General features: G+C 35.5%; 3 protein-coding genes across 3 annotated transcripts; 1 reads left to right on the top strand and 2 right to left on the bottom strand.

Annotated features, from left to right (window-relative positions):
* Positions 1 to 4746: 4746 nt before the first annotated feature.
* On the bottom strand, positions 4747 to 6334 carry LOC143470279 (uncharacterized). The gene is made up of 4 exons (XM_076968312.1): positions 6199 to 6334; positions 5915 to 6085; positions 5435 to 5696; positions 4747 to 5354 (listed from the first exon to the last, which is right to left on the bottom strand). Exons 1-4 carry the CDS (start codon positions 6269 to 6271, stop codon positions 5249 to 5251), a joined length of 612 nt encoding a protein of 203 aa, XP_076824427.1. The 5' UTR covers positions 6272 to 6334; the 3' UTR covers positions 4747 to 5248.
* LOC143470261 (uncharacterized) lies at positions 6197 to 23783 on the bottom strand. The gene is made up of 13 exons (XM_076968297.1): positions 23440 to 23783; positions 23174 to 23279; positions 19198 to 19367; positions 17368 to 17516; positions 16556 to 16674; positions 16206 to 16387; positions 15887 to 16086; positions 15694 to 15808; positions 15223 to 15414; positions 9967 to 10089; positions 8924 to 9108; positions 8052 to 8153; positions 6197 to 7763 (listed from the first exon to the last, which is right to left on the bottom strand). Exons 1-13 carry the CDS (start codon positions 23674 to 23676, stop codon positions 7604 to 7606), a joined length of 2040 nt encoding a protein of 679 aa, XP_076824412.1. The 5' UTR covers positions 23677 to 23783; the 3' UTR covers positions 6197 to 7603.
* LOC143470271 (monocarboxylate transporter 13-like) lies at positions 10406 to 14226 on the top strand. Its single transcript, XM_076968299.1, has 5 exons — positions 10406 to 11029; positions 12291 to 12431; positions 12512 to 13522; positions 13593 to 13883; positions 14041 to 14226. Exons 1-5 carry the CDS (start codon positions 10828 to 10830, stop codon positions 14193 to 14195), a joined length of 1800 nt encoding a protein of 599 aa, XP_076824414.1. The 5' UTR covers positions 10406 to 10827; the 3' UTR covers positions 14196 to 14226.
* Positions 23784 to 23866: the final 83 nt, after the last annotated feature.

Here is a 23866-nt window from a genome sequence, read left to right as displayed (position 1 = left end):
CCATATCTGTGGAAGCCAAAGTATTTCCTTGGTTGGTTTGATAACACATTTTCTCGTAATACAATAGGCTCTATTTTTATACCTGTGACCAGTTATAAATGTACTGTACTGTCCAGAAGCTATAAACATCAACTCGGCATCATTTCCAAATTATACCAAGAGTGCTATCACTGCCACATGTTTTTAAAGTGGTAGCCTATTCCACAACAACATGAAGCCTATACAACAAATAGCTTTGCTACGACACAGATAACGTTCGTGATATGGCTTCGATTCGCGCTTTTCTCACTTGTCATGTTATAACGATGCCTGCCATATACTACAAACAGTACCACTACAGCTGCACACTGCAGTCAAACACTCTGCGGTAAGAACTATATAAACAGGTCAAACTGAACCCTTCAATAAAATATTACATATCACCGCCGCTTTATCGGTGGACTCGTAAACCTTTTTTGTAACATAATACCTTGATTACCTTCAACCCTAGTACTCTGCTGGCCTGTGATGCCTCGAGCATTCATGTTACTAGTAAGGAAAAACCCTACCAATTGTTTATAGATTGACTGTCACGAAATACGGTCCACTGAATTGTTTTTGACACAGCCGATGTGTTAAAGCTTTTTTTGGTACTTGTTTATTTATACAGAAAGATTTTCCTAATTTGTTGGACAGTACCCGTACACTATTTGCAATAACAGGACCGCGAAAAAATGTGGTCATATTAAACACGAACTTTGTTTGATTGTGCTCTGAGTAATAACGAGAAAAGCTTAGCATAATCGATATGGTACGCATTCCGCAAAAAAACAATGTGGCAACTTTATCGCCTGAGTAACAGTTCATTAGAGAAAATCGATGCGTCTAAGTGTGTTACACCAACCTACCTTAACAACTGACCAATTTTGGCACAGTGTACCAGATCAGACGCAAAGCTAACACAAGATGCAACGCCCTGCACAAGTGAACACGAAACCTATTACTGTACTGGCTGGCTGGTGCTAAACAACAACTTCATTTTTACTAAAGCCCTACTAACGAACAAAGGAGTAAAAGACAGCCACCAAGTCTGTCTTCCCTTATAATGTTTAAACTGTGACAGGGAAAATACTTCTTGCTTATTTCATGTGCCTTTCGTTACGGGCGACTGAAAATCGTCACGTCTGAACTGATTCGTCTATCTCGTGGGTGCGCTGTTATACAGCTCATCGTATGTAAGCCAGAAACTCTGCTCATACTTTATGATATCTTCAGCTAACAAGTCTTTAATATTTCATGAAGATAATTGGTAAGTATGTGATGCAGTTAAATACAGATAGAGGGTAATAAAAAATGAAATACGCATATCAATTTCGATTTAAAACGTACTTTTTTATCATTACATTCCAGTTCTTTATTCATTGGCAATATCCTAACCAAACCTGCTTGACACAGAATGGCAACAACAGTGACGACAAAAAGGAAATAGCGCAGAGTAAACAAAAACGAAAAAAGAGATTGGCGCTAAATAAAAAAGCGAATTAACTTCAATCATTCCCGGCGGGTTTCGGATGTGACTGACAGTTTAATAAAACAGAACAAAGTTCGTTTAAATTTTAAAACATTCGCCAAACATGAATTTAATCGTCGTTTCATTCTAACGTATTTAACGTAAATCGTTGTCTATCTTACATCACCTAACTTAACACAAAAGCAGATAAATCACGAAACTAATAAGTTTATAGATGTCCCAATTAATTTTGCATGCATTAAACAATTATATAAGAGAATAAAAACAGATTGTGGTTTTCTTTTCATTTTTGTAATAATTTGTAACTTAGCAAGATAATCTCTTTTTCTAAATCTCATTTATTGTTGAATTCTATTAAATAACCAGAAATTCTAGCGGTGGCGACGGGCATGAAATTACAATTATTTGAAATAAAAAGTTGTTGAACGATTGATTTTGTAATATTACGTTAAATTGTTTTCGGATGTTGGTGGTAACGTTAACCAACTTAAACTTGAAAAAGCATCACTGAGAATGACCGATGTTACGAACACGCTGTGACCTTTGCAATACAGTAGCCATTGGGGTGGTTAATTTTTATTGCATCGCTTGACACGGATATGCTTCTTGCTAATTGTGTGCAATTACATGGTAAAGATGTTAATCTCAACCCGCAATTGTTAAGTGAAGAGAAGGAGTTGGTATAATTTACTTAACTTGGATACTAGTATAGATTACGTTCACACTCATCGAGTACACAAAGCCAGACATCATTAACTTCATTTCCAAATGGCCGATCAATAAACTGTAGCTATAGGAAATAGTGTATGTCAAATGAAATTCAACGCACCCATTTCAGGTTGTAAACCACGATGTTAGTAGGGTCCCTGGAGGCGCGTACGAAGCCGTTTGCTGCATAATGCATAGAGTGCGGGCATTGTTTAAGAGCGTGGGAATGCAAAATGTTTTTGTCCGGTATAGTCGTAGCCAGCACGTGTTGATTCGTAGCAGTGCATTGCTATTGGTTTGTTCTCCCTTTCCGGCATCGCGTGTAGGTGTGTAATGCGCCTGGAAATGCCATTCCCACGCTCCTGCCATCCCCATGAGGAAGCGCAAGCAAGCACTTCGATCATGTAATTTACTAAAATAGCCAGAATTTGATTAGTAAGTTCATTTTTTTGTTTTAATGACTGATGTTTCACACAAAGTCTCAAACAAAAACTCATTAATAATTAAGAGTTTTTAGTGACTAAAGTCACAGCGGCCTATGGCACCTTAGCACAATGACCAGCAGCTTGTTTTCGAGAGGTCTTCTACATATATATTTAGATTACGTTTAAGCGGTGTATAGGTTGAGTTTGTTTAGAACATGTTTTTAAACAAATGCATATGTAATTACATATTATTGCAGCCCACGGCAAAACTATACGATAGGTGATTTTGACGTTATTCGTTGACATATTATTTGTGCACCAAGTCCAAAACTGCAATACTTTGCGCGTGAAGCTGGTTAATCAATCGTTTTACATTTCATAATGCCAGTGGTCCAGTTTCAATGCATACATCCGACAATGTCGTCTGTTGCATTTTTTCCACCAAATGTTATATTATAAAGTCTGAAAGCGTGTCAAATTGTGCGGAAAGGTTGCAAGGAGATTATCTTTGATTTATGCTGCTACTATTAGGCAAATAAGCACTTTAAATCTAACGTTAAGCTGCCCCGGGGAAGGGTGTTATTTAAACAGGCGACTTTATTTGTGCGTAGACCAGAATCGCAATTCGAAAGATACAGCATTAACATTCAACAGATCATTATAATGCAGGCTTACGAATGGTGTTACTGTGTCGATGTTACTTACATTTTTATTACCGATCGACATGATATGGCTTTAGCCGTATCAAAAAACCCAGTTGTAAAATAAAAACCATAGCGGCACTGCCACACACTGTGTAAAGAAAATCTCTGAAACAATGCCCTTCGTATGGCACCGAGGCCAGAACTTTACGCATATTAAATTAGGAAGTATTTCAACTATACTATTAACTCAAAACGTATTGCCTTCTGCTCCCCTGCTGTATTTATAGTTTAAAAACCAAATTTATATATAAATCTGGTTGAACCTTGTTTTACAATTTCTTACAAACTATCACTGCCCTTTCGTACCTAATACCGGTATTTAAACCATATCAGCAAATTGAAACGTGAGTCTTCCCAGTAAACTGGGAGCGCTTTTCGTTCCTGTCAAACCGTTTGTTTATCTCCTATAAATAATAGTTTGCTGATCGGTTGAAAGCACGATTTAACTGTAGGCTGGGTGCTGCGGCAGTGCATGATTCACTCTCAAAAATTAAATTTCAGCTGCTTATCTCGACACTCTGAAGGTCTATTGTGGAATGATCACAGCAGCCACCTTTATCAGCTGAATTGCTAATACGCAGATGACAATGCAATCCTGCTAATTCTAACCAAAAAGTCTTTTTAAATACAACGCCAGCGGCGTCGTTAAGGTTTACGAGTTGCTAACAAAAAAAATTATTTATTGTCGTTGATAATGAGGTAGAAATAAAATTGAAAGCTGACAACAGTATTCAGCTAGATTTGAATATTTCTATAGATTTTTAAACTGAATTATAGTTTGACCTTTTAGTTTCCTACAAACAAAACGTATTATGATCCTTCCTCCTGTATTGGTTGTCATATTAACATGCAACTACTTGGTGCATAAAATTATGGTGTAAATGTGCATAACTTATATTGATGTGTTGGACAAAAATTAAAACTTTGACATGATATAATCTTTGCTTTTTTATCAACATGCTGTAACATTGATGTATCGAAAGCAATTTTAACGTTATTGCAATTTCTAAAACGTGTTTGCCGTTACACTTTTTGAACAAGATAAAAATTCAAACAGGTTGACAATAATCTTTGTAATAAGCCGCCTTAAGTTTCATTTCTGAAGTGAACAAAGCGCGTATATTTTGTTTTTTGTGAATGTGCTACTCTATATAAGTATCATAAGCCAATTATATCTATGTTTTTTTTGTGCTTAGTTCTGCCATTTTTTTCTAGATCTACAATGGTCAATATTTAGCCAATAAATCATATTGGCCTACAAAAGAACTAATATGTTTCAAGCGAGAAATTTTTAGCAAACCTATATTCAAAGGTTTCCTTATATACGATTTTTCAAAAGCAAACTGTGAATTATTCATCTTAAGTTAAGTCCTTTTTCCAAATCAAAACACAATAAAACTTCAGTACTGAACCAACCAATAACATTTTTGTTTGATCGCTTTTTAAATGACAGAGCACAGCATAAATCTAAAAACCGTTTAACACAAACATTTTACATATTAAAATCACGCTTCACAAAACGCTATATTACACTTGTATACAAAGGATTCAACAAAAAGTTCAATCATTTTTACATCATTATGGTTATCTCAGCCTCCATGTTTAGGTGAAAGGTTTACGATACTCGGTATTAACATGGTGCCAGACCGTAGCTACTTTGGGGTATATGAGGCACTTGTCCCTGTAAATTTTCTGAAATTATGACACAAAATATTTTTAGTGCCAAACTGTATATCTAACAACATGCTTAACTCTGGACGTACTTGACATCTCTGCATCTGTAAGAATTTAACCGTAACTACGACCTTGTGGTGGATAATGGAGGATAAGATCATTATTATTTATCACAAACATATAAAATAATCAAGTAGCTTCAGAAAATTTCTTTTGCTTTACAGGTTTCAATCTGAAGTAGCCGGACGTAGAATCTTGGTCAAAAGTTGATACTGAGGATCGACGCTATCATTATCATGATATTGCTTACCATCGGCAGCCAGAACGATTGCCCTGCAATTTTAAGCAAAATCGCCCAGTTTAAAACTTTAAAGTGCAGTTTGTATTTTCCAGTTTCAGCACGTTTAACTTACCGCATGATAATATTCCCACAACGTGGAGCACGCCATTTTCCACCTCCGGCACGTTTAACCGCTCTTAGTCCCGTTCTGTCCATAATAAGTGGCCCTGAGCATTTAGGCTGAACGGTAGGGACTCCAGCTTTCCTTAGCTTTGAACCTTTGAAATAGCCCAAGCTGGTACAGTTAGGATCTGGGTTGCCTTCAACATCGAGAAAGATATAATAGCCAGTCATTTTCAGGATTTTCCCTCTACCATTGCGAGTTCGAACAACAACTACAAAATACAAATCAAAGAGTTATAATTATTTACTGCATTATATTGCGCCAACTTAGGCTTGGGATTGACCCTTTAATTGAAAAAAACATGCAGCATGGTAGGCTATACCACAAGTAGCCTACAACATATAAAAGTTTAGTTGATCTATTTCAAAATTAATGACTTTATCATTTAATTAAGTAGTGTAGAAGGATAACAGTAATAATGCAATATACCGCCGTATTGCTTTTTGGGAATGTATCTGCCGTCATCACCAATACGCTTTACAACAAGCTCAAATTTGGGTTGAGTTGTGTTCAAAACGCCAGCTAACGGCCAGTTGTCTACTAATTCATGGTTCCACAATGGAGGATCACATACTTTAAGAGATTGCTTCTTTTTATTACCTGAAATGTTTACTAGATCGTCTTCATGTTTTTTCATGGTAAACAAACTATATAACTTTCATTCGTGTAAGTCACGCGGCTGGCCTACTATGAAAATCTCTGTTTTTACAAACCATTTTTCTTTTTCTTTGCATCTGCTAGAGAACACAACAGAAAGGCCAGAACCAACACAATTAAAACTTTCATGGTTTCAATGGAGCACAAGAAAAGTTATTGCCGATAGCCTAACTAATACATTCGAAGTGTAAGTTAATGGAAGAATACGGTCAAACGCAATGTACGAAATAGAGTAATTTTCCCAGATGGAAAATGCTTGTCTTTTCAAATATTTCTAAATCCCATTTTTCTCGACACAAGCAGTAATGTAATGCAAATAAAGTATATCACAGTCATAATAAACTTGACCTATTGCCATTTTACTAAGAAGCTTTTCAAGCTATTAAAGTAAGTTTTCCATACAGTCCTGCGCACTTTGTCCTGCGGCTAAAACGTCTATCTAAAAATGAGCATTGAATCATTCGATCCAACGTTTTATCACGGCGGCCAACCGCATGCTCATCTAACTTCGGCAACTTTTTCTTGCTATTTAGTTTGTCAGCTTCCTGCTCAAACAACTGTATGCAAAAGGAAATGAAATTTACAAGCTCACCATTGAAATTCCAGTGGTGTCTAACTGATATACCATGACTTGCAAGGTTGTATGCCCTTGTGAGCAGCCAAGGACAACTTAATAACTCTCACATCTTATTCATCAGCGAAACGTTTCAGCAAGTTGTATCGGCACAGGAAAAGTTAGTTTTATTATGAAGGCAATCGCAATCGCTCACCTGAAAGCCATTCACGCAACATGAAAGGCAATGATAGAACTAAATGAACTATGGCTTCTGGGTGAAAATAATTTACAGGCTGCAATGGAAAAATACAGCAGGCTACTAGAACTTCTACAAACAAACACTATAGGATACTTCTATGGATCAGCTACAATGAGAAAACAATGAATATTACTGATGTAGAAAACGAGATGGCACAGGACGTTGGATTGAACCAAGATATAAAATAGTGCAAATACAATATCAAACTGGTATTATAAAAGTAGGTAACATCATAGTGATAATTAAGTTGATTAAAAGCTGGAACACTCAATTCGTGATCAAAGTCAAAAAATCTGTAAAACCAAAAACCAATTATAATCATATAGGCAAGGCGTGATTCATATATAAAGTCTTTAGGCAAATTAAAATTAGCTTTCTTCGCTTCATCATACACGCCTCTCTTATTATTAATACTATGCCTAGTGCAAAATGCAGTTTTTACTGAATTTTCAGCAACTCGGTAACGTTAACTAAAACATTCAACGTAAATACTAAGAGGGTACATTAATGGCACAAACTGAAAACAGGCAACACGTTAGGAAACTCAACCGGATATAAACCAATTCATTAGCCAGTGCTGCCTGATGAAATGAACGTGATGCTAGATTTCCGCATTTCGTGCAGGCCCTGGAACGTAGGATAAAAACTATCCATAACTTGTAGAAGCCCGAGAGGCACTCCTGGCTTCTCTAAAGTCCCATACTATGATGGTGTTGTCATAGGAAGCAGTAACGATGCGAGTTTTGTCCGCGCAGACGCAATTTATCTGATCTTTGTGCTCATTCAGTTTAATGACTGGACCTAATCTGCAAAAAATGTGCAGCTATGCTTTAAAACGTATAGGTTTTAACGTTTGTGCATAACCGACCCCAGTGTCTCACATCGCATTTTAGTATAAATGGAAATCAACGTAATAGATTCTATTCAAGCATTCACTGTCGCCGTAAGCAAAGCAAAAGCTACGGTATGGCATTCAATAGTAAGTAAGGTTGAAAAATAAAGCAAAAATGCGCAGCAAGAATATTTACGGGATTAACAACTGCAAGCACAGCATTACTGGACAAATAAAATTTGTCGTGTCCAACGGAGCTTACCCGAACACCTTCCAGTACTTCAAGCGGCCGTCTTGTCCGCCAGATATGACAATACCGGATCTAGCTGATGTGTCATCCATTCGTAGCTTGATGCTTTCGATTCTGTGACGAAACAAACGATGAAATTGTTACAACAAACCACGAGCAGATTGATTCATCAATAAGCGTTTATCACAAGTTCTTAACTAAAAATGTTGATGTGGAATTTTGCAATGAGGTATATAGGGTTACCATATTTTCGTGGCCTAAAATCCGGACACTCTTTAGTGCCCACTAGCGGTTTTTAAAAATGAGGTATGAACACATTGTCTGTCAATATGACGTCACACTAGCAATGCTTTGCCTATCCATTGTATACCGGAGTGGATTTTTGAACATAGTGTCGTGAATTCACTAGGCTATTGGGCTATTTCTGATTTGACCTCTGGTGATCTCTAGGCTAGGGTCTAGGTCAGACACGTCGCGTGCCACGTGTTGGACACCCTTGATTTACAGGATTATTCCCGCAATTCTAATTCCCCCAAAACGCCCATCATAAAATTCCGGACATTTGAGCATTTTTTAAAATTCCTCCCGGACGCAAAATTCAACCCTACATTCCGGACATGTCCGGAATTTTCCGGACGGTATGGCAACCCTAGTATAGCAGATAGAGCAACCGAAAAGGAAATCTCAAAACAATCATAGTAGATGGGAGCTATTCACAACTAACTGAAAACAAGGATTGGCTAAAATTGCAAAAACAATGAAGCAAAGCGGTTTACATATATTTGAAGCATTACAATATATACAAGGCACATATAATGAAGATCCGACACATGACAACCATATGCTAAAGCTGTTCCTACGACAAGATCAGTAACACAATTCACCTGGTTTTATGCGCGTTGAATGACCGCACACAAGCTCCGTTCTGCGGGTCCCAAATACTGACCCGTCCTCCCGATGTGCAAGCCAGCAAGCCCTGGCTAAAGCTGATAGACATGATAGAACTCGCTTCCCCGGTCCAAATCACACGGAGACAGAGACCTTCTTCCACATCCCAAACTCGAATGCTCTAAAAGAAAACCAGAATTAAACAAGCTGGGTAGCTGCCAACATTCTTTATTTAAACGCAGATTTGTACAACACGTATTATGAAGAACAGGATAACGACCAACAACGAACTTTGTGCCGCAGGTCACATCACCTTAACATTTACTCAATGTTTACTTTTAGGAACGTGACCACCGCATGAAATCAAGATCTTTACGGCAAGAGTTTTTACGGCCAAAGATTTATGGCTAAGCGCCAAGAGGCGTTGCAAAAAACGATTAGCGTATTAACACATAAATTGCAGCAATTATTCATCGGTCAAAATTTTCTAGCTAACTAGCTCATAATGCTTGTCATACAACATCTAACTAGTTAAATTAAGTTAACTAGTCTAGCAGACAATAACAAGTGGGAAAACCATACTACAATATGTTACAGTGGACCAAACCGAGCAACATTAGAGTTTCGTTACGCTAGAAAGCTGTCCGACATTCAGGTAAATTCGCTTTTGAAGCGAATTTGCCTGAATGAATTGAGCAATCATTGAAGTGTGGTAGATCCAGGGAAAGCTAGTGTCGTATGTTTAATGGTTTACAGTACTAGTAACAGAGTAGATCCTACCGTTAGTTACATGGTCAAAAAGGTGTCTAGCAAGTTGCTGCAACTATGTTAGTTGAAATTATTAACTTAACAAAGACAACACTAGCAAGTCAACACAACAATGATCAGATAGAAAGAGTTGCGTTACTTGCAAATGATTGTGAAAATTTCCATCGAGTATATACAATATTCAGAATAATTATAGAATAGTTGATTCACCTTCGGAAATCAGTAGCAGCTGGAACTATTTAATATTGTAAAATGATTATAGCTTACTTACCCTGTCCGCGGATCCGGTGTATAATTTGGTCATATCCTGATCGCAATCCATGCAGAAAACGGTAGACGTATGGCCCTTCATCGTACGCAATAACGTGCAGTGACGTATATCCCATAGTTTTATCTGCAAAACAAATATCGAAAATTAAATATTTGCGAATTGCAAACAAAATTGCTCGCGCTGCAGCCGTGTTCGTCGGCCCTCAACAGACAAGGCATAAACACTTTACGTCACGATTAAAAATAATACGAGCTACTTACTATCACGATGTTGGCTACCGGGTTACAATAACTGCATGAAGCAAGTTGTTACGCTTGATTAAGTCTATTTGAAATGGCTCTTTGAGTAAGTTCAGCGCGTATTGGCAGTGAAGATGTTCTAGTTATCTAGTACATAACCAACTACTGCAGTACAGAATTAGACCAATGCCTTCAAAATAACTGTGTACTTAGCATAGAATTTTGATTTAAACATAATGTAGACTGTAGAGGTTTTTAGAGGTTCCGGACCACATTAAGCAGACCTTCAAAAATAAAGTGCAAAATAAGCTATAAGTGCCAAGTAATTGATGTAAAAGGGAACTTCAGTGAAAGCATTTGATACAATCCACTAAGATTAAAGTGGAGGGCATAACGGTTTCATTATTTCTGATTATAATCTGCTTACATGTTTGGACAAAAATTTTAGTTAGTATCAAGTTACCTAAGGACAATTATCATAAACGTGTTAAAGGATGACAGTCATTGAAAAAGGGTTAGATCAATGAATTCTTCATAGGAAAAACTCATTCAAGCCACAGTAAACACCATTCAGAACAACAACTACTATTTTGTTGCAGTTTGCTTTTAACATTGTATAAAAATGTTGATGAAATACAAGGATCCACCAGATGGAGGCTGGGGATGGGCAGTGACGTTTACATCATTTCTTACTTATGCTATAGCATGGGCAGTTGCTAGAGGAATTAGTGTCTTGTTCACCAATCTTCAAGAAACTTTTCAATCAACAATTTCAGCAACATCATGGATTACCTCGCTTATAACCGGATTCTTGGCTTGTGGAAGTAAGATTACCGGCTGACACTATCGGCAATCTTTTAGTTCCCCCACATCCCTAGACTAGTAGTTCCCAAAGTGGGTTTCTGGAAGTAATATCAGGGGTTCCACGATGTAGTTATTGGTAATATTACGGAATGATATATTTGGTATAACTTGCTATATTCAAGGTTTAATTTAAACATGTTGCATTAAGATAGGTGAAGGTGACAAAACTGCACATAAATGAAATGTCTATAGCCTGAATTTTTGCGATATATCGCATATAATGTTAAGAAATCAATTCCTGTTTAAGCCTTATTATGCAGGTGTTCAACTGTCATGTCACATTCTCAAAATATGTGTTACAAACACATCTGTATTTTTTCAGATTGTATATGTGTAATATTTTGACAGTTATTATGTTTGTTAACTGCAGTTTAAACTCTGACAAGAACAAAATTTCTTAGGCGTACATGAAAACAAAACATACTAGTGCAGACAGAATTCCAAACTAAATTTGAGAATCCTACTGTAAAATCTCTAGCCAATTAAACTATCAAATTCCTTATATCTGAAGTTTACAAAGTAATTCACTTCTAAGCTCAAATTAAACCAGTTGTGTTATTTTAATTTTATTTGCAAACGCGACGTGTTTGGCTTCAGTCGTGCGGATTTAACACATTGCCATGTATATAAACATTGGTTTTCAAAAAAGAATGTAACAAAAAACATTAAATATGTTGACATTTCCGAAAAGGGTAGGTTACTAGTTATTGAGATGTGTTTTAAAAACTTGGTTTCATAGATGGAGTCATGAGTATTAACATATATATGAGACATAAGTTAAGTACTATAGCAGCCAAAGAAAAACAAACAAAAATGAATAATTGATTTACAAAAATTGCCGTTTTACATAAGTCGCCTATGTTTGCTGCGGTTTGTTTGCACAACCGCAGCAAACATACTGAGAACAAAAAGCTAATGATTTTACGCAATCACCTTATAAATGTCCCACTTATTTCACAATGGGCCGTTTGCATTTCCTTTATTGGCACAATCTATCATAAGCCTTGCTGTTTGTAACTTGCATAAATGAAGACTTAAAAACAGTGCACGGCTATCAAAAACATTGCACACAGAGTGTGATGTAAAAGGGTCGTACAAAAATGAGTTTTATTTTATAGCAACACTGTGAGAAACTATTACTCACAAACGGAAATCTTTACGAAAGTGTGTATAAATATGATCTTATATAACGCCAGTAACATTATTCTATTCAACTTTAAGCTTTGCTGGGAAGTGCAATTACAGGCTTGGCAGGACAAAGAGTTACAATGATGACAGGGGGGGTGTTATCTTGCATTGGAACCATCCTTATATCTCAAGCACCGAACATTTCAGTAGCATATGTTGGCAGTATTTTAACAGGTAAGCAAAATTCACAAAAAGCACATCATACACCTTCCAATACAACTGAATACAAATATATACTTGCTGATATTTTGCAGGTATTGGGTTTGGTTTTGCCTATTGCAGTGGTTCATCACAAATTGGTGTATATTTTAATCGTAAGAGATCCTTGGCATATGGAATTGCTGCATTAGGTGCCCCTGCCAGTGGCATGCTATTTCCACCCATGTTGCTATACCTTACACAAGAGTATAGCTGGCGTGGAGCCATTCTTATTACAGCTGGTATATGTCTGAATTTAATGGTGGCTGGGTCTTTATTGAGACCAGTGGAAATAACTAGTGATTCTAAACAGTGCATTGGCGATGAAGACCATATTTCCATTTCATTGAATAAGGAAATAGTATCAAACATTTGCAACAGCCCCATCCTGACACAAAAGGAAAAAAAGAATAGAGTTGAAAAGATTATTGATGAAAACATCCTGGACAGCTTAAAATACCCAGTCGTTGACACAACACAATTTTTGAAAGTTATGTCAGCATCTACTACCCAAATCCATCAGGACGAAACTTTAAGTGGTTGTTCAAATGAAAAACTTGTTACGCTTTCACTTCCACAACTTCCAACTTTTCACAAACCATATCAAAACCCTAATTGTACTTGTTCACCACTCGCAAAACAAATCATGCTACACGAAACAAATGAAAAGCTCCTTGCACAGTTACTTGTTCCTGATGCAAAAATCGAGGAAAACAGTGCATTGCAGACTCTGTCAAACAAAGAAATTGAAGTGATGGATTCAGAGCTTAGAACTTCAAATATATTTTTGTCAACAAAAATAGAAACTCCTGAGAAACACTTTGACAGAACTTTGAAAATAAATTATCTCACCAGAATTTATACCTTCTTTTATCCCTACATCACGCTTCTCAAACAATGGCGTTTCATGCTGTTTGTTCTCACCGGGTCGCTGGATTACTTTGTTCGACTTGTACCAACCTCTTTTATTGTTGTGCATGCACAAAAACTGGGGCTGGGCCAAGTGAAAGGAGCATACCTATTGGTCATCTTTGCTGTTTTTGACAGTATCATACGACCAATAACAGGTGAATATCATTGACAATAAAAATTTTAGGCATTCAATATTTTGAAGTTCATTTAAATGGTGTTATTTAGGACTTGCAACTAGCCGTTTGTCACAAAGGTGGTTGAGGAAAGGTGTTGAAATTATTTTATTTGGAGGAGCAGAATTTGTAATGGGGCTGGTAAACATCCTAGCCCCTTCAGCAACGGGATTTCTAACACTGGCAATGTACATGGGTGTCTATGGAATTACAAATGGTCTTAACTCTTCATGGTGTTTTCCCATACTAACACGATTAGTACCAATAGACCACCTCCATCATGCAATTGGACTTTTTCATTTTTTCTGCGGTATCGGTTTACTTACAGGACCACCTCTAACAGGTCAGTGCTTGTTCATAATACCTAACACAACATACAATCGCTTTATCTAATGATCTTTGCATACATGTATAGCAAACAACCTCACATGGCAGTATAATTAACATTTTTGAATACAGAACAATTATGATCATGATCTTATAGCAACATTCATTTACAGGATACCTCGCTGATGTTAGTGGAAACTACAACATTGTGTTTTATTTTTCTGGTGCTGTTTTACTTTTATCGTGCGGAACAGCATGTATTCTCTTTTACTTAACACAAAAATACGGCATAAGAAAAGTTGACATTATATTTCAAAAAAATAAATAGACAATAAAAACTTGATAATCAACACAACAAATGTTTTCCTTGAAAGATTCTTTTAGTTAGTTACCATGATTTCCACAAAAGTTTGCAGTGTGTTATTTTATTAATTATTGTTATTAGTTTCATATATTGCTGTCAAAACGTTTGTATGTTCCATTAAGTTGAGATTAAACTTGCAAAATGGTAAATTGGGATAAAGAGGAAAAGCACAGCGATTATATTTATCCAGTATAAATTTAGTTGATATTATGGTGGCACTCTACTTTGTCTTGCTAGTAAGATTTCAAACTTTTTAATGGAAATTGCCTTTGTCTTCAGACTGAAAGTAATTTGTTTGTGAGCACATGGTAAAGTATGCCAATGAAATCTGTGGTCATGCCTCAGCAATAAAAGTCTTACCAAAGGAACAATGACTAAAGCAGATCCCAGGCCTAGCAAACCAGTGATTTCTTAGCTAGTATGGACTAGATCCAAAAGAAATTGAATGCACACTAATGAATGTACCATTCGTATACAATTTTATAATTTTTATTATTTTTAATGACTTTAATTTCTGAAGTTTTCTTGATGCCGTTTCAAAAGAAAATATTGTATGTTCACTTACACATATCCATTATTTAAAAATGTGTTATGGCTGTTATTTAAACAGTGGTTTTCAATGTTAGAAATTCAATTGAGACATTTGAGTTCAAGTATTCAAAATGAGGATTGCTCTTTATAGGTATAAGGGAAAAAATACTGAGCTGGAAAGAGCCAAATGATGTTACACATGCCTATCTAAAGGTCAAAATATTGTTTTGCTTTAAAGCTTTTTTGGTAGGCAACTTCCTGAGATGTATGTGAATTTCTATCTTGCTCCATTTATTTGGATATGGGCAAATTTATATATCATGAATTAACTGTACAATTCCAAATATACAACATCAAACTTTTCAAACTTTGTAAGTGGTAAAAAAGCAAACCACTAAGTCAAAACATCCAAACACATACAGTGTCTACAACCTACAATAATAAATGCATTATAACTCACAGTTCGGTCTTGTGATCCTGTTGCTAGAAATTTTTTTTGAGATACCATGCACCATATCGGACCCTGATGACCATACAGAGTGCGTAAGCAACTAGCTCTCGATGAACCATATCCCCATACCTTGACGGTTTTGTCATATGACCCACTTGCCACCAAATGATTGGTTATTATGGCAACAGCCCAAATGCCTTTCTATAAAAACATATAGTTCTAAGGTAAAACTTTTAAAGATTTACAGAAAAATTGCAATACAAAAACGAGGGAAAGAAATGCCATATCTGGCTGTAATTAGGAATAAAATCCAAATCTAAACAAGCAAAACTTCATTTATTTTCATAGTATGTAATGTTTCAATCCAGAAATACATTTTCACAACTTCATTATTTTTTACTATTCTTCCAACTCATTATTTCTTTGTATACTGTAGTGTATAGCAACCAAATGTAATAACTTTACAACAGTTTTAAGCACCTGGTGACCAACAAAAGTATGAATCAAGCGTCCAGTTGAAATGCTCCAAATGCAGGCTGTGCAATCTTTGCTCCCACTCAGAATGATCTTATTGTTAAATGTCAAGCACAAAACACTGAAAACATTTGAATTCTTAAATAATAGAAGCAAAACACAACAAATGTTACAAAAAATTTAAATCTTAGAAGCATACCTGTCAGAATGACCTATAAGATGTAGCATAGTACAGTGTCCCTTTTTCCAGTTTTGTTTTAATAAAGTGTCCCTTCTGAATGCGGATTTCCAACCACCAAATCGCGGGGTCCGGATTGGGCGGATATCAAGCTGTGTTTCTGAGCACTTTTGTTTCCACACAAAATTGTGTGCACAAAGTTCATTCCAGGCGTGTGATACCTGTCATGAAATCATAACAAAATTATTTGTTTTATATTAAAAACACTACGGAATAGAATTAGTATTGAACTAACACCAAGTCCCCACAAAAGATGCAAACTAAGCTCTGTATGAAATACCTTAGCACAGTTGACGAGGTCAGCAGGTGATAAATACGAGAGAATTCGATGAGCAAGACGAGGTGGTAACAATGTAAGAACATCACGATGAGATCTAACAGAAAGGAAAGTTGACAAATAATACAACTGGCGAGAATCCAATTTTTTCAATGCAAGTTGCAAAAATGTTGCTCTCTGTGGCCCTGCAAATGTATTCAAACCGATGTTGTACATAATATGGAAAGTATCTGTTGCGAATTAATACAGAGTAGTTGCTAACTTGTTAACTATATTATAATACGCCATAATCACGAATGATTCTTGATGCCAAAACTGGGAAAAATATTTCTCAGTGAAATTTGCATGCGTACCTGTCCAGCTACTATACCACTGATACAATTTTTTTGCATTTGGAGGATACACTTGTTCACTTATTTGAACATCATTCATTTCTTCCTGTAAATGACGACGAACTTGCATTGTAGTCAACCTAATCCAGTAATTCAGTAAAATTACTGAGATTTATAAAAGGTTTCTGGTACAATATATAGCATTGTCCTAATACTGTAACAACATAGTTACTATTAAAAATGAGAATATAAATGAAAAACCTTGGTCTTAATCAAGCCTGACCACTCAGTCATGACCAGGGTTGGACTATCTGGATACTGGTTAACCAAGGAAATTTTAGCTATCTGATATCCAGATAAAATTGTGTTGGTTAACCGGATAACAAATGCATAACGTTATTAGTATGCTTTTACAATTTTATGCCTTTTTAGCAATTTTGAATAGGGCAGTGGAAAAATACCAATGCTCGACTGAGTATTGTCTTTACTTAATTACAAGGCCTGAAATAGAAGGTGCGTTGATAAAATTTAAACTAAAAGTGCATTACATGGAAGTGGAAAACATTATCTTATCAACAAAGAAGACTGGAAGAGCTTTAATCTCCCTTAGATGTACATAACTGTTAACAAGATTATGCATAAAATTAACAAGATATTGGTCAAATAAATTTATTACGGCAAAAAGTACAAGGTGCCGTTGAATAGAAACTATGTACAAAATGCTTCCAAAATATAGAAGACACACCTTTAAGTTCTATTCGAATAAATACGATACTTGGACTCTGATTTGCAGATTGGAACATCCCCATTTACAGTACAGTATAGGTACATACCAGCTAGCATTTGGATTATCTACTGTTGTGTCCATATGATCTATGGGATCAGTTAAACTTCTTCTGTGATGTAATGATGGAAGGCGGAGTTTCGACTCCACAACAACAGGATCTTTAAACAATTCCTTTTGACTTTGCTTGTTTTTTATCTGTAACAATTTTTGCATTTTAAATAAAGTAAATAAATCATAGGTAGTCTTGCACATAATTCAAATTTTATTTAGTTAATTTAAGTGCCACAAGTCTGTAAGGGAACAGATAATTTCCTACTGCCGTGCTGGTTGTTTTATGGTAGTACTGGATCGCTGTTGTTTAGGAGGCATTTGGGTCAGAAAATAAGATTTCCTGTTTTTGTTAGATTCTTACATTGGGCTTAAAAAAACTGTTTAAATCAGGCAGAGGGCAGCATGCTTGGTGTCGTTTTTTAGCCTGGGAATTCCTCTAGGACAGGGCTGGCCAACCCGCGGCTCTTTGCCCGGTATTTTGCAGCTCTTTTCTTCATATTGAACCTCCGAAAGAGAGCACATTTACCCATTTTAGGCAGATAAATAATATAGAAAAGTAATCTCTACTGGCGAATGTTCAATTGATGTTTGCTAAATAATGACTGATTAGTGATTACATCAGATTTCGACCCAGATTAAAGATGATGAAACTGAAACAATATCTGATGCAGTATTATGACGTAATAAGAAACAGCGTCATAAATCATAATGTTTATGATGTGGCTCTTTGCGGTTAACACAATAAGAAGTGAGGCTCTTAGTCTCTGACTGGTTGGACACCCCTGCTCTAGGAGTTGGATCGTTTCAAGTTCGAGTGCATTAACTTTGATAAAAGTTTGCAACTTTGATAAATGTGTGTTTTAGGCCCAAAAATCCACTTTTCATTTGGGCCTATGTAATGGAAAGTAGATATATAAGATTTTTCATATTCCAGTATGAGACAGTATCAAGCAAGCTTAGTTTACATGCAAAATTTCAGGGATCTCCATGTTGAGATTTTCGAGTACTTTTACTACATCAAGAAATTGACCCTTTTTTGAAACCCATTCGCCTCCTTTATTGGCAAAGCAGGTATATATATATATATCACAAGTAATTACTTAATATTGAGTTTCAGATTCGCAAAATGTGCATTTCTTTTAGGTGGCAATCACTGAATATTTCTCAGAAAAAATCGTCCTTTCTGATAAAGCATTTTTCCATTTATTCTTGTTTTTATGTAAAAAGCTAGTTGAAATGTAAATAAACATTTACTATAGTCGTTATCAATTAGGCTTAATTTTTGATAAACATTTTCCCAAAATTAATTGCACATCGTAACTTTATTAACATAGTATGTGATTTATTTTAGCATGAGACGTGAAAGCGAGATTCCTCGTGGGCTTCATGAAGTGTGATATTGCTTTAACAGTTTAGCGATATTACTGCCATACTTTCCATACTCGATTTATGGTCGAAGCAATAGTTACCAAAGGACGGTTATTATGTCACACTACATTGTTTTCTGATATTGCCTGGTTTTAAAAAAACGGCAATGGTGGCCAAGAACCAAGCGCAGAAAATCACACGCATTTCACTTGCATTGACATAGTGAGTGCAGACAGATAAAAAAAATAGTCATCGATGTTTTGTGTGCACAAAATATAGTAGAAAATTGGTTGTGTGATAAAGTAAGTTGAACAAAACGTTCTTAGTAGCAGCTCTATCAAACCACATATGTAATTTTCGTAATTACTGTCAATTAAATGCAGCACTAATTATAATAGACCAAATATATTATAACTTTACTGCAAAAAAGTAGATGAATAAATGTCATTAAACATACATGTGGCAAGAATCCATAATATGTTTTGACATCAGTTTCATCTCTAACATAAGCACTTTTTGTTCGATGATATTTATTGATAAGTCGATTTCTCACAAGCCGTTGACGAATTGCTCTGCTGGATTCAGTACTGATAGGCATAAAAGAATCGTCAGGAAATCTTCCTCGGGCTGCAAAAAATGCAAACACCATTTGCTAAGAAAATTTTCTAAATATAAGAAAAACAAATTTATCTGAATTGTATGTACTTAAACATTAAGCCACAAAACAATGATCATGGTAACACAATTAGACATTTAAATTGTTTAATGAAAATTGTAAATGCTTTAAAAATGTCTTTACAAAACATTGCTGGGAAAATAAGAAGTTATGCCCTTCCCACAATGATGTTATCTAGATTGTCAGGGTTTGTAAAACATCTTCAAAGAAAAAGATAACAATGTAATATGATATATGGGATAAACAGTGTGAAGTGTCATTTTACAGTGTGGTACTGAAAGACTTAAAATAATACCACACACACTTAACAAACAAATACTTCGAAACTTTTATTAACATCGTAGGCCTAACCCAGTGGTGTACAACACAGGACACGCAAAGTGTTTGAAAGTGGTAAGCAAGCTCTTGGAAAAATTCTACGTTAAAATCTAATACGATTTGTTACACAATCCATTTTTATTGTTTATTCACAATACAACAAGTTAATCCCGACAATTATGACACACAACTTCTAGTATACTTCTGACTGTGTTTGTACCACAGTGTATAACCATTCCGTAATAATCTGTAAAAGTCATATCTACAAGGACAGAATCAGTCAGTGTTCTTATGTTACTAAAATGGTGAAGTGGTATACGTAAATTGAATTCAAGCATTCTGGAATTTGCCTTTATTATTGTCAAGTCAAAACCAAATTTAACATTTTGAAATAATGTAGCGGTAAAAGAGGGGCTCTTTGCTCTTTCTCAAGTTTTAACTACTACTTTGGTTAAATATTATCGTGGTTTTCATGTTCGTCCTGCTTTAAATGAACACTTAGGTGCAGCCATAGCAATTGGGCTTGCTGCCACTCACTTATAATACCCCAAGCAAAGTAGCCAACTCACACTTCAGTACATAACAAAAGTTTTGAAATGTTTTATAATGCTGAGCGGGGTAGACTTTGCATTTGTGGTGATTTTGTGAAACTTGTAGCAGCAAGCCAGTAACCTCACAGTGATGCAAGTTGCCATGCTGTTGAAGGCCACTTTTCCGCGTTTAGTTCAAGGCAAATGTTAGCAAACAAGCACTGTAGTTCGGCGAAATTACAAACCATTAAAATGATTAACAAAGATTTTACATGTGTGTAAATCAGGGGTCGGCAACCTTTTGCTAGTCACGGGCCAAATGTCGAGTGTACAGCTCTTTGGCGGGCAGGAATTTTCATTAATACTATAATTCACACTCACTTCAGTATATTACGCTACATTGCTGCAATCTCAATCATACCAATCACAAAATGAGCAAAATATATGTATTCACACTTCAACAACACAGCATTAATGTGACACTTGATGCTGTTTGCTTTGTGAAAGTTTTTCAACATCTGGTGACAAGTCAGATGAAGCAAGAACCAGAACATTTTCTAAATGGGCGTCGAAAATGCGTGATCTTAGCTTAGTCTTCGTGAATTTCATTGTTGAAAATATTTGTTCACATGTGTACGTGCTACCAAACATCGATGCCATTTCTTTTGCATTGTTGGTCAAGCTGGGATAAAGACCACTTTCAAGGAGGTACTTTTTGTAAAAGTCAAGCAGCGATATGCCCTTTGTATGAAATTTTGCCTTCAATTCGTCACTGCATTGCATTTCAATACGGTCCATTTGAAATTTTTCGGGAATGGTATGGCGTCCATATCAAACGGAGTACTGAATAGCCTGAATTTATTTTGTAGAGAACGAATGTCGCATCTCTCTTTGTATCTATAACCACTAGTCTAGTCTACTCTACAAACAATCTCGTACTTAGTACGAGATACTAGTCTACCGCCTTCGCACCAGTTTTATGGCGTAACAATAGACTAGTATGACGTACTTATGGCGTAACAATACCACAATTTTTTCAAACAGTGCTAACACTGCAGTTTGGAACTCAATAAGAAACAGCGGGCCGTATTCTTGCGATAACTAATTAATATGTCTCGGGCCGGGCGAATTCGCATGGCGGGCCGGATCCGGCTCGCGGGCCGTAGGTTGCCGACCCTTGGTGTAAATTAATCTTTCAGTTCTTTGCAAAAAAGCATGGTTTACCACAATGAAAACAATTAAACATATTTTACAAAACGGGGGCCACAGTTCAATTACAAAATTTGGAATTTCTGCGTTTTTGCATTATACATTCCTGGCCTAACCTTTCTTAGACTACCAAAGTCTGATATATACAACGTATATGATATGTAAATTATACATAATAAAATTCTCAATAAATAACAAGGTGCTTTAATAAAATTTTGAATACTGTATGTTACACATGTGAACAAATCATGCAAAACTTTTTCTAATGATTTGCATTTTTTCAGAAACAATGATCATAAAACAATTTTAGGAGGTAGGTAAATCTAAATAACTACTAATAGTCTATCTATAGAAGACTCACATGATGATGACTTACAATAACATTGTGGCATCTCAGTCAGATTGCCCTATTTATTAGCATTAAGTTTGATGAATTTTCAATATTTATCCCTTTTTTGGTGTTATCAAAATACTAAATACAGTAGATCTTACTCTTACACAAGATTAAGTACATAAATCTTATAATAACTGCTCTCCTAAATATCCTTCCTATAATACAGTATTTAATAATGCTCATATAAAATGTATATAAAAGCTTTGCATAAACTTTTAAGACAAGTTAACATTTTTTCACTTTGCTCTGTACAATAAAATCAAATTGTTGATGACGGCCCTGTACTGTTGTTACACACCACTTAGAACAAGCAACCATGCAATCTCCAAAATGCACTCTTTTTGGTACAACCGCGTGTTGTGTCACGTACATATAATTTTTCAATGTCAAAATACCATGATAAAATGTCTTATAATAATGACGTTAGAATTAATACAATATTGTCATTACTATTGCTGTTAGAATTGTAGAATACTATAAAGGTACTGCAGAATGAATGTAAAAACTTATGTGACCACGTACACTATCATATTAGTTTCACTGATTACATCAACGACCATGAATGCTAGCAAAGCAAACAAAGTTAAACTAGGTGAGATTATTATGTTTGACCAAAAAGGTTAAAATCTGCAAATATTGTAAGTGATAAAGTGTAACTAAATTTCGAACATGTATGTATAATGTATAATATTATGTACCTTATGTTAAACTGCAAAAAAGCCAAAAATACTGTACAAAGAAAGACATAATGTTGATTAGAGCTTTGGTCTTGACTTACGGCAGCAGTTTTCATGTTACTACAGAGGATAGGAACTATGTTTGGTATACATAATACAGTGTATATTGAAAGCAGTGTTTTTACTGAAGAATTATGACATTGTTATCAGCATTTTCTTTGGTTTTATGAAATTGCTGTTAGTGCAATATTGACAATTACTGTCATTATTTTTAATGTTTACGTTTGGCATAAATAATAATTAATTAATCAAGTCATTCATTAGGCCTACACATTTCCTCCATCAATAAAATGCTTTGTTGGAATTCTCATGCATATTGTGAGGGTCTGTTACCTGTATCCAAGGTGTGCTATGAAAGATTTCGCTTCAAAATTTAAAAAAAAAACGATCAAAAGCAGAAGTTACAAGAAACCAGTGAAAAATCTTCAGGAAAAATGTTAAAAATTCATCAAACCCAATGCCAATCAATAAAGCCAACTTGCTTAGCTGACAGCCAAATGCATGACGTCACAAAATCGTTTTGAGTCCATCATAATCAAACAACCAGTGGTCTTAATTCTTATTCTTACCATTGTACATGAAATCTCTGTGTAAAATTGGTTGAACTGTTGTATGTAGCAGCTGAAACTGGCTAAAACCACTAATTGCAACCAGATACTCTAAAACTGAGCATCTCTGTTGAAGAAGAAGAAAAGAAGCAATAAGTCATAATACGTAAGTCAATAGAAGTTATGCATTTGAGCAAAGTAGGATGACAACAAAATTATGATTAAGAAGCTGCATGATATAATAAAAATTAGCAAAAAAGGTTTCAAATATAAAGCTTTTTACATACTTGTGCATGTGTCCACTTTTCAAACCATAGTGCTATTTCATCCAATTGTTTGTGAAAATAGACATCACTTTGATTTATGTTTAAAAGTGATGATTTTACATCTGAACTGGATGCAACTGATACACATTTTAATTCCTCTTTTTTCTTCGCTGGTATGCAGTGAAGAAAGTCATGCACATTATAGTCCACCGGCTGAACTAATGAAGAAATTTCAGGACCATCAAACTCGAAAGCCATTGTATGACAGTCATGCCAAATACAAATTAATGATATGTTTGATACTTTGATTAAATATTGTTTTGTTGTACTAGGTCTATAAACAAAAGAATTCTGTAAAATTTTAAACTATTCTAAAAAAACATTTGATGAAGACCAAAGTACAAACTTGGAGTTTGGATAACAAGAATTTCATAGTCTGTTTCGGTAA

Source organism: Clavelina lepadiformis, chromosome 1 (assembly GCF_947623445.1).
Source record: "Clavelina lepadiformis chromosome 1, kaClaLepa1.1, whole genome shotgun sequence".
In the NCBI taxonomy this organism is placed as follows: domain Eukaryota; kingdom Metazoa; phylum Chordata; class Ascidiacea; order Aplousobranchia; family Clavelinidae; genus Clavelina; species Clavelina lepadiformis.
Note: the sequence above shows the minus strand (reverse complement) of the source record. Positions and strands in the feature narration are given on the sequence as shown.

Coding starts and splice junctions, on each gene's coding strand:
- LOC143470261 (XM_076968297.1), bottom strand. CDS start 23,676: ATGGCTTTCGAGTTTGATGGTCCTGAAATTTCTTCATTAGTTCAGCCG. Junction 23,280..23,439: donor AAAAGTGGACACATGCACAA/GTATGTAAAAAG, acceptor CTTCTTCAACAG/AGATGCTCAGTTTTAGAGTA. Junction 17,517..19,197: donor ATTATGGATTCTTGCCACAT/GTATGTTTAATG, acceptor AAATTGTTACAG/ATAAAAAACAAGCAAAGTCA.
- LOC143470271 (XM_076968299.1), top strand. CDS start 10,828: ATGTTGATGAAATACAAGGATCCACCAGATGGAGGCTGGGGATGGGCA. Junction 11,030..12,290: donor CGGATTCTTGGCTTGTGGAA/GTAAGATTACCG, acceptor TTCAACTTTAAG/CTTTGCTGGGAAGTGCAATT. Junction 13,884..14,040: donor TACAGGACCACCTCTAACAG/GTCAGTGCTTGT, acceptor ATTCATTTACAG/GATACCTCGCTGATGTTAGT.
- LOC143470279 (XM_076968312.1), bottom strand. CDS start 6,271: ATGAAAGTTTTAATTGTGTTGGTTCTGGCCTTTCTGTTGTGTTCTCTA. Junction 6,086..6,198: donor TGCAAAGAAAAAGAAAAATG/GTTTGTAAAAAC, acceptor TAAACATTTCAG/GTAATAAAAAGAAGCAATCT. Junction 5,355..5,434: donor TGTGGGAATATTATCATGCG/GTAAGTTAAACG, acceptor TTAAAATTGCAG/GGCAATCGTTCTGGCTGCCG.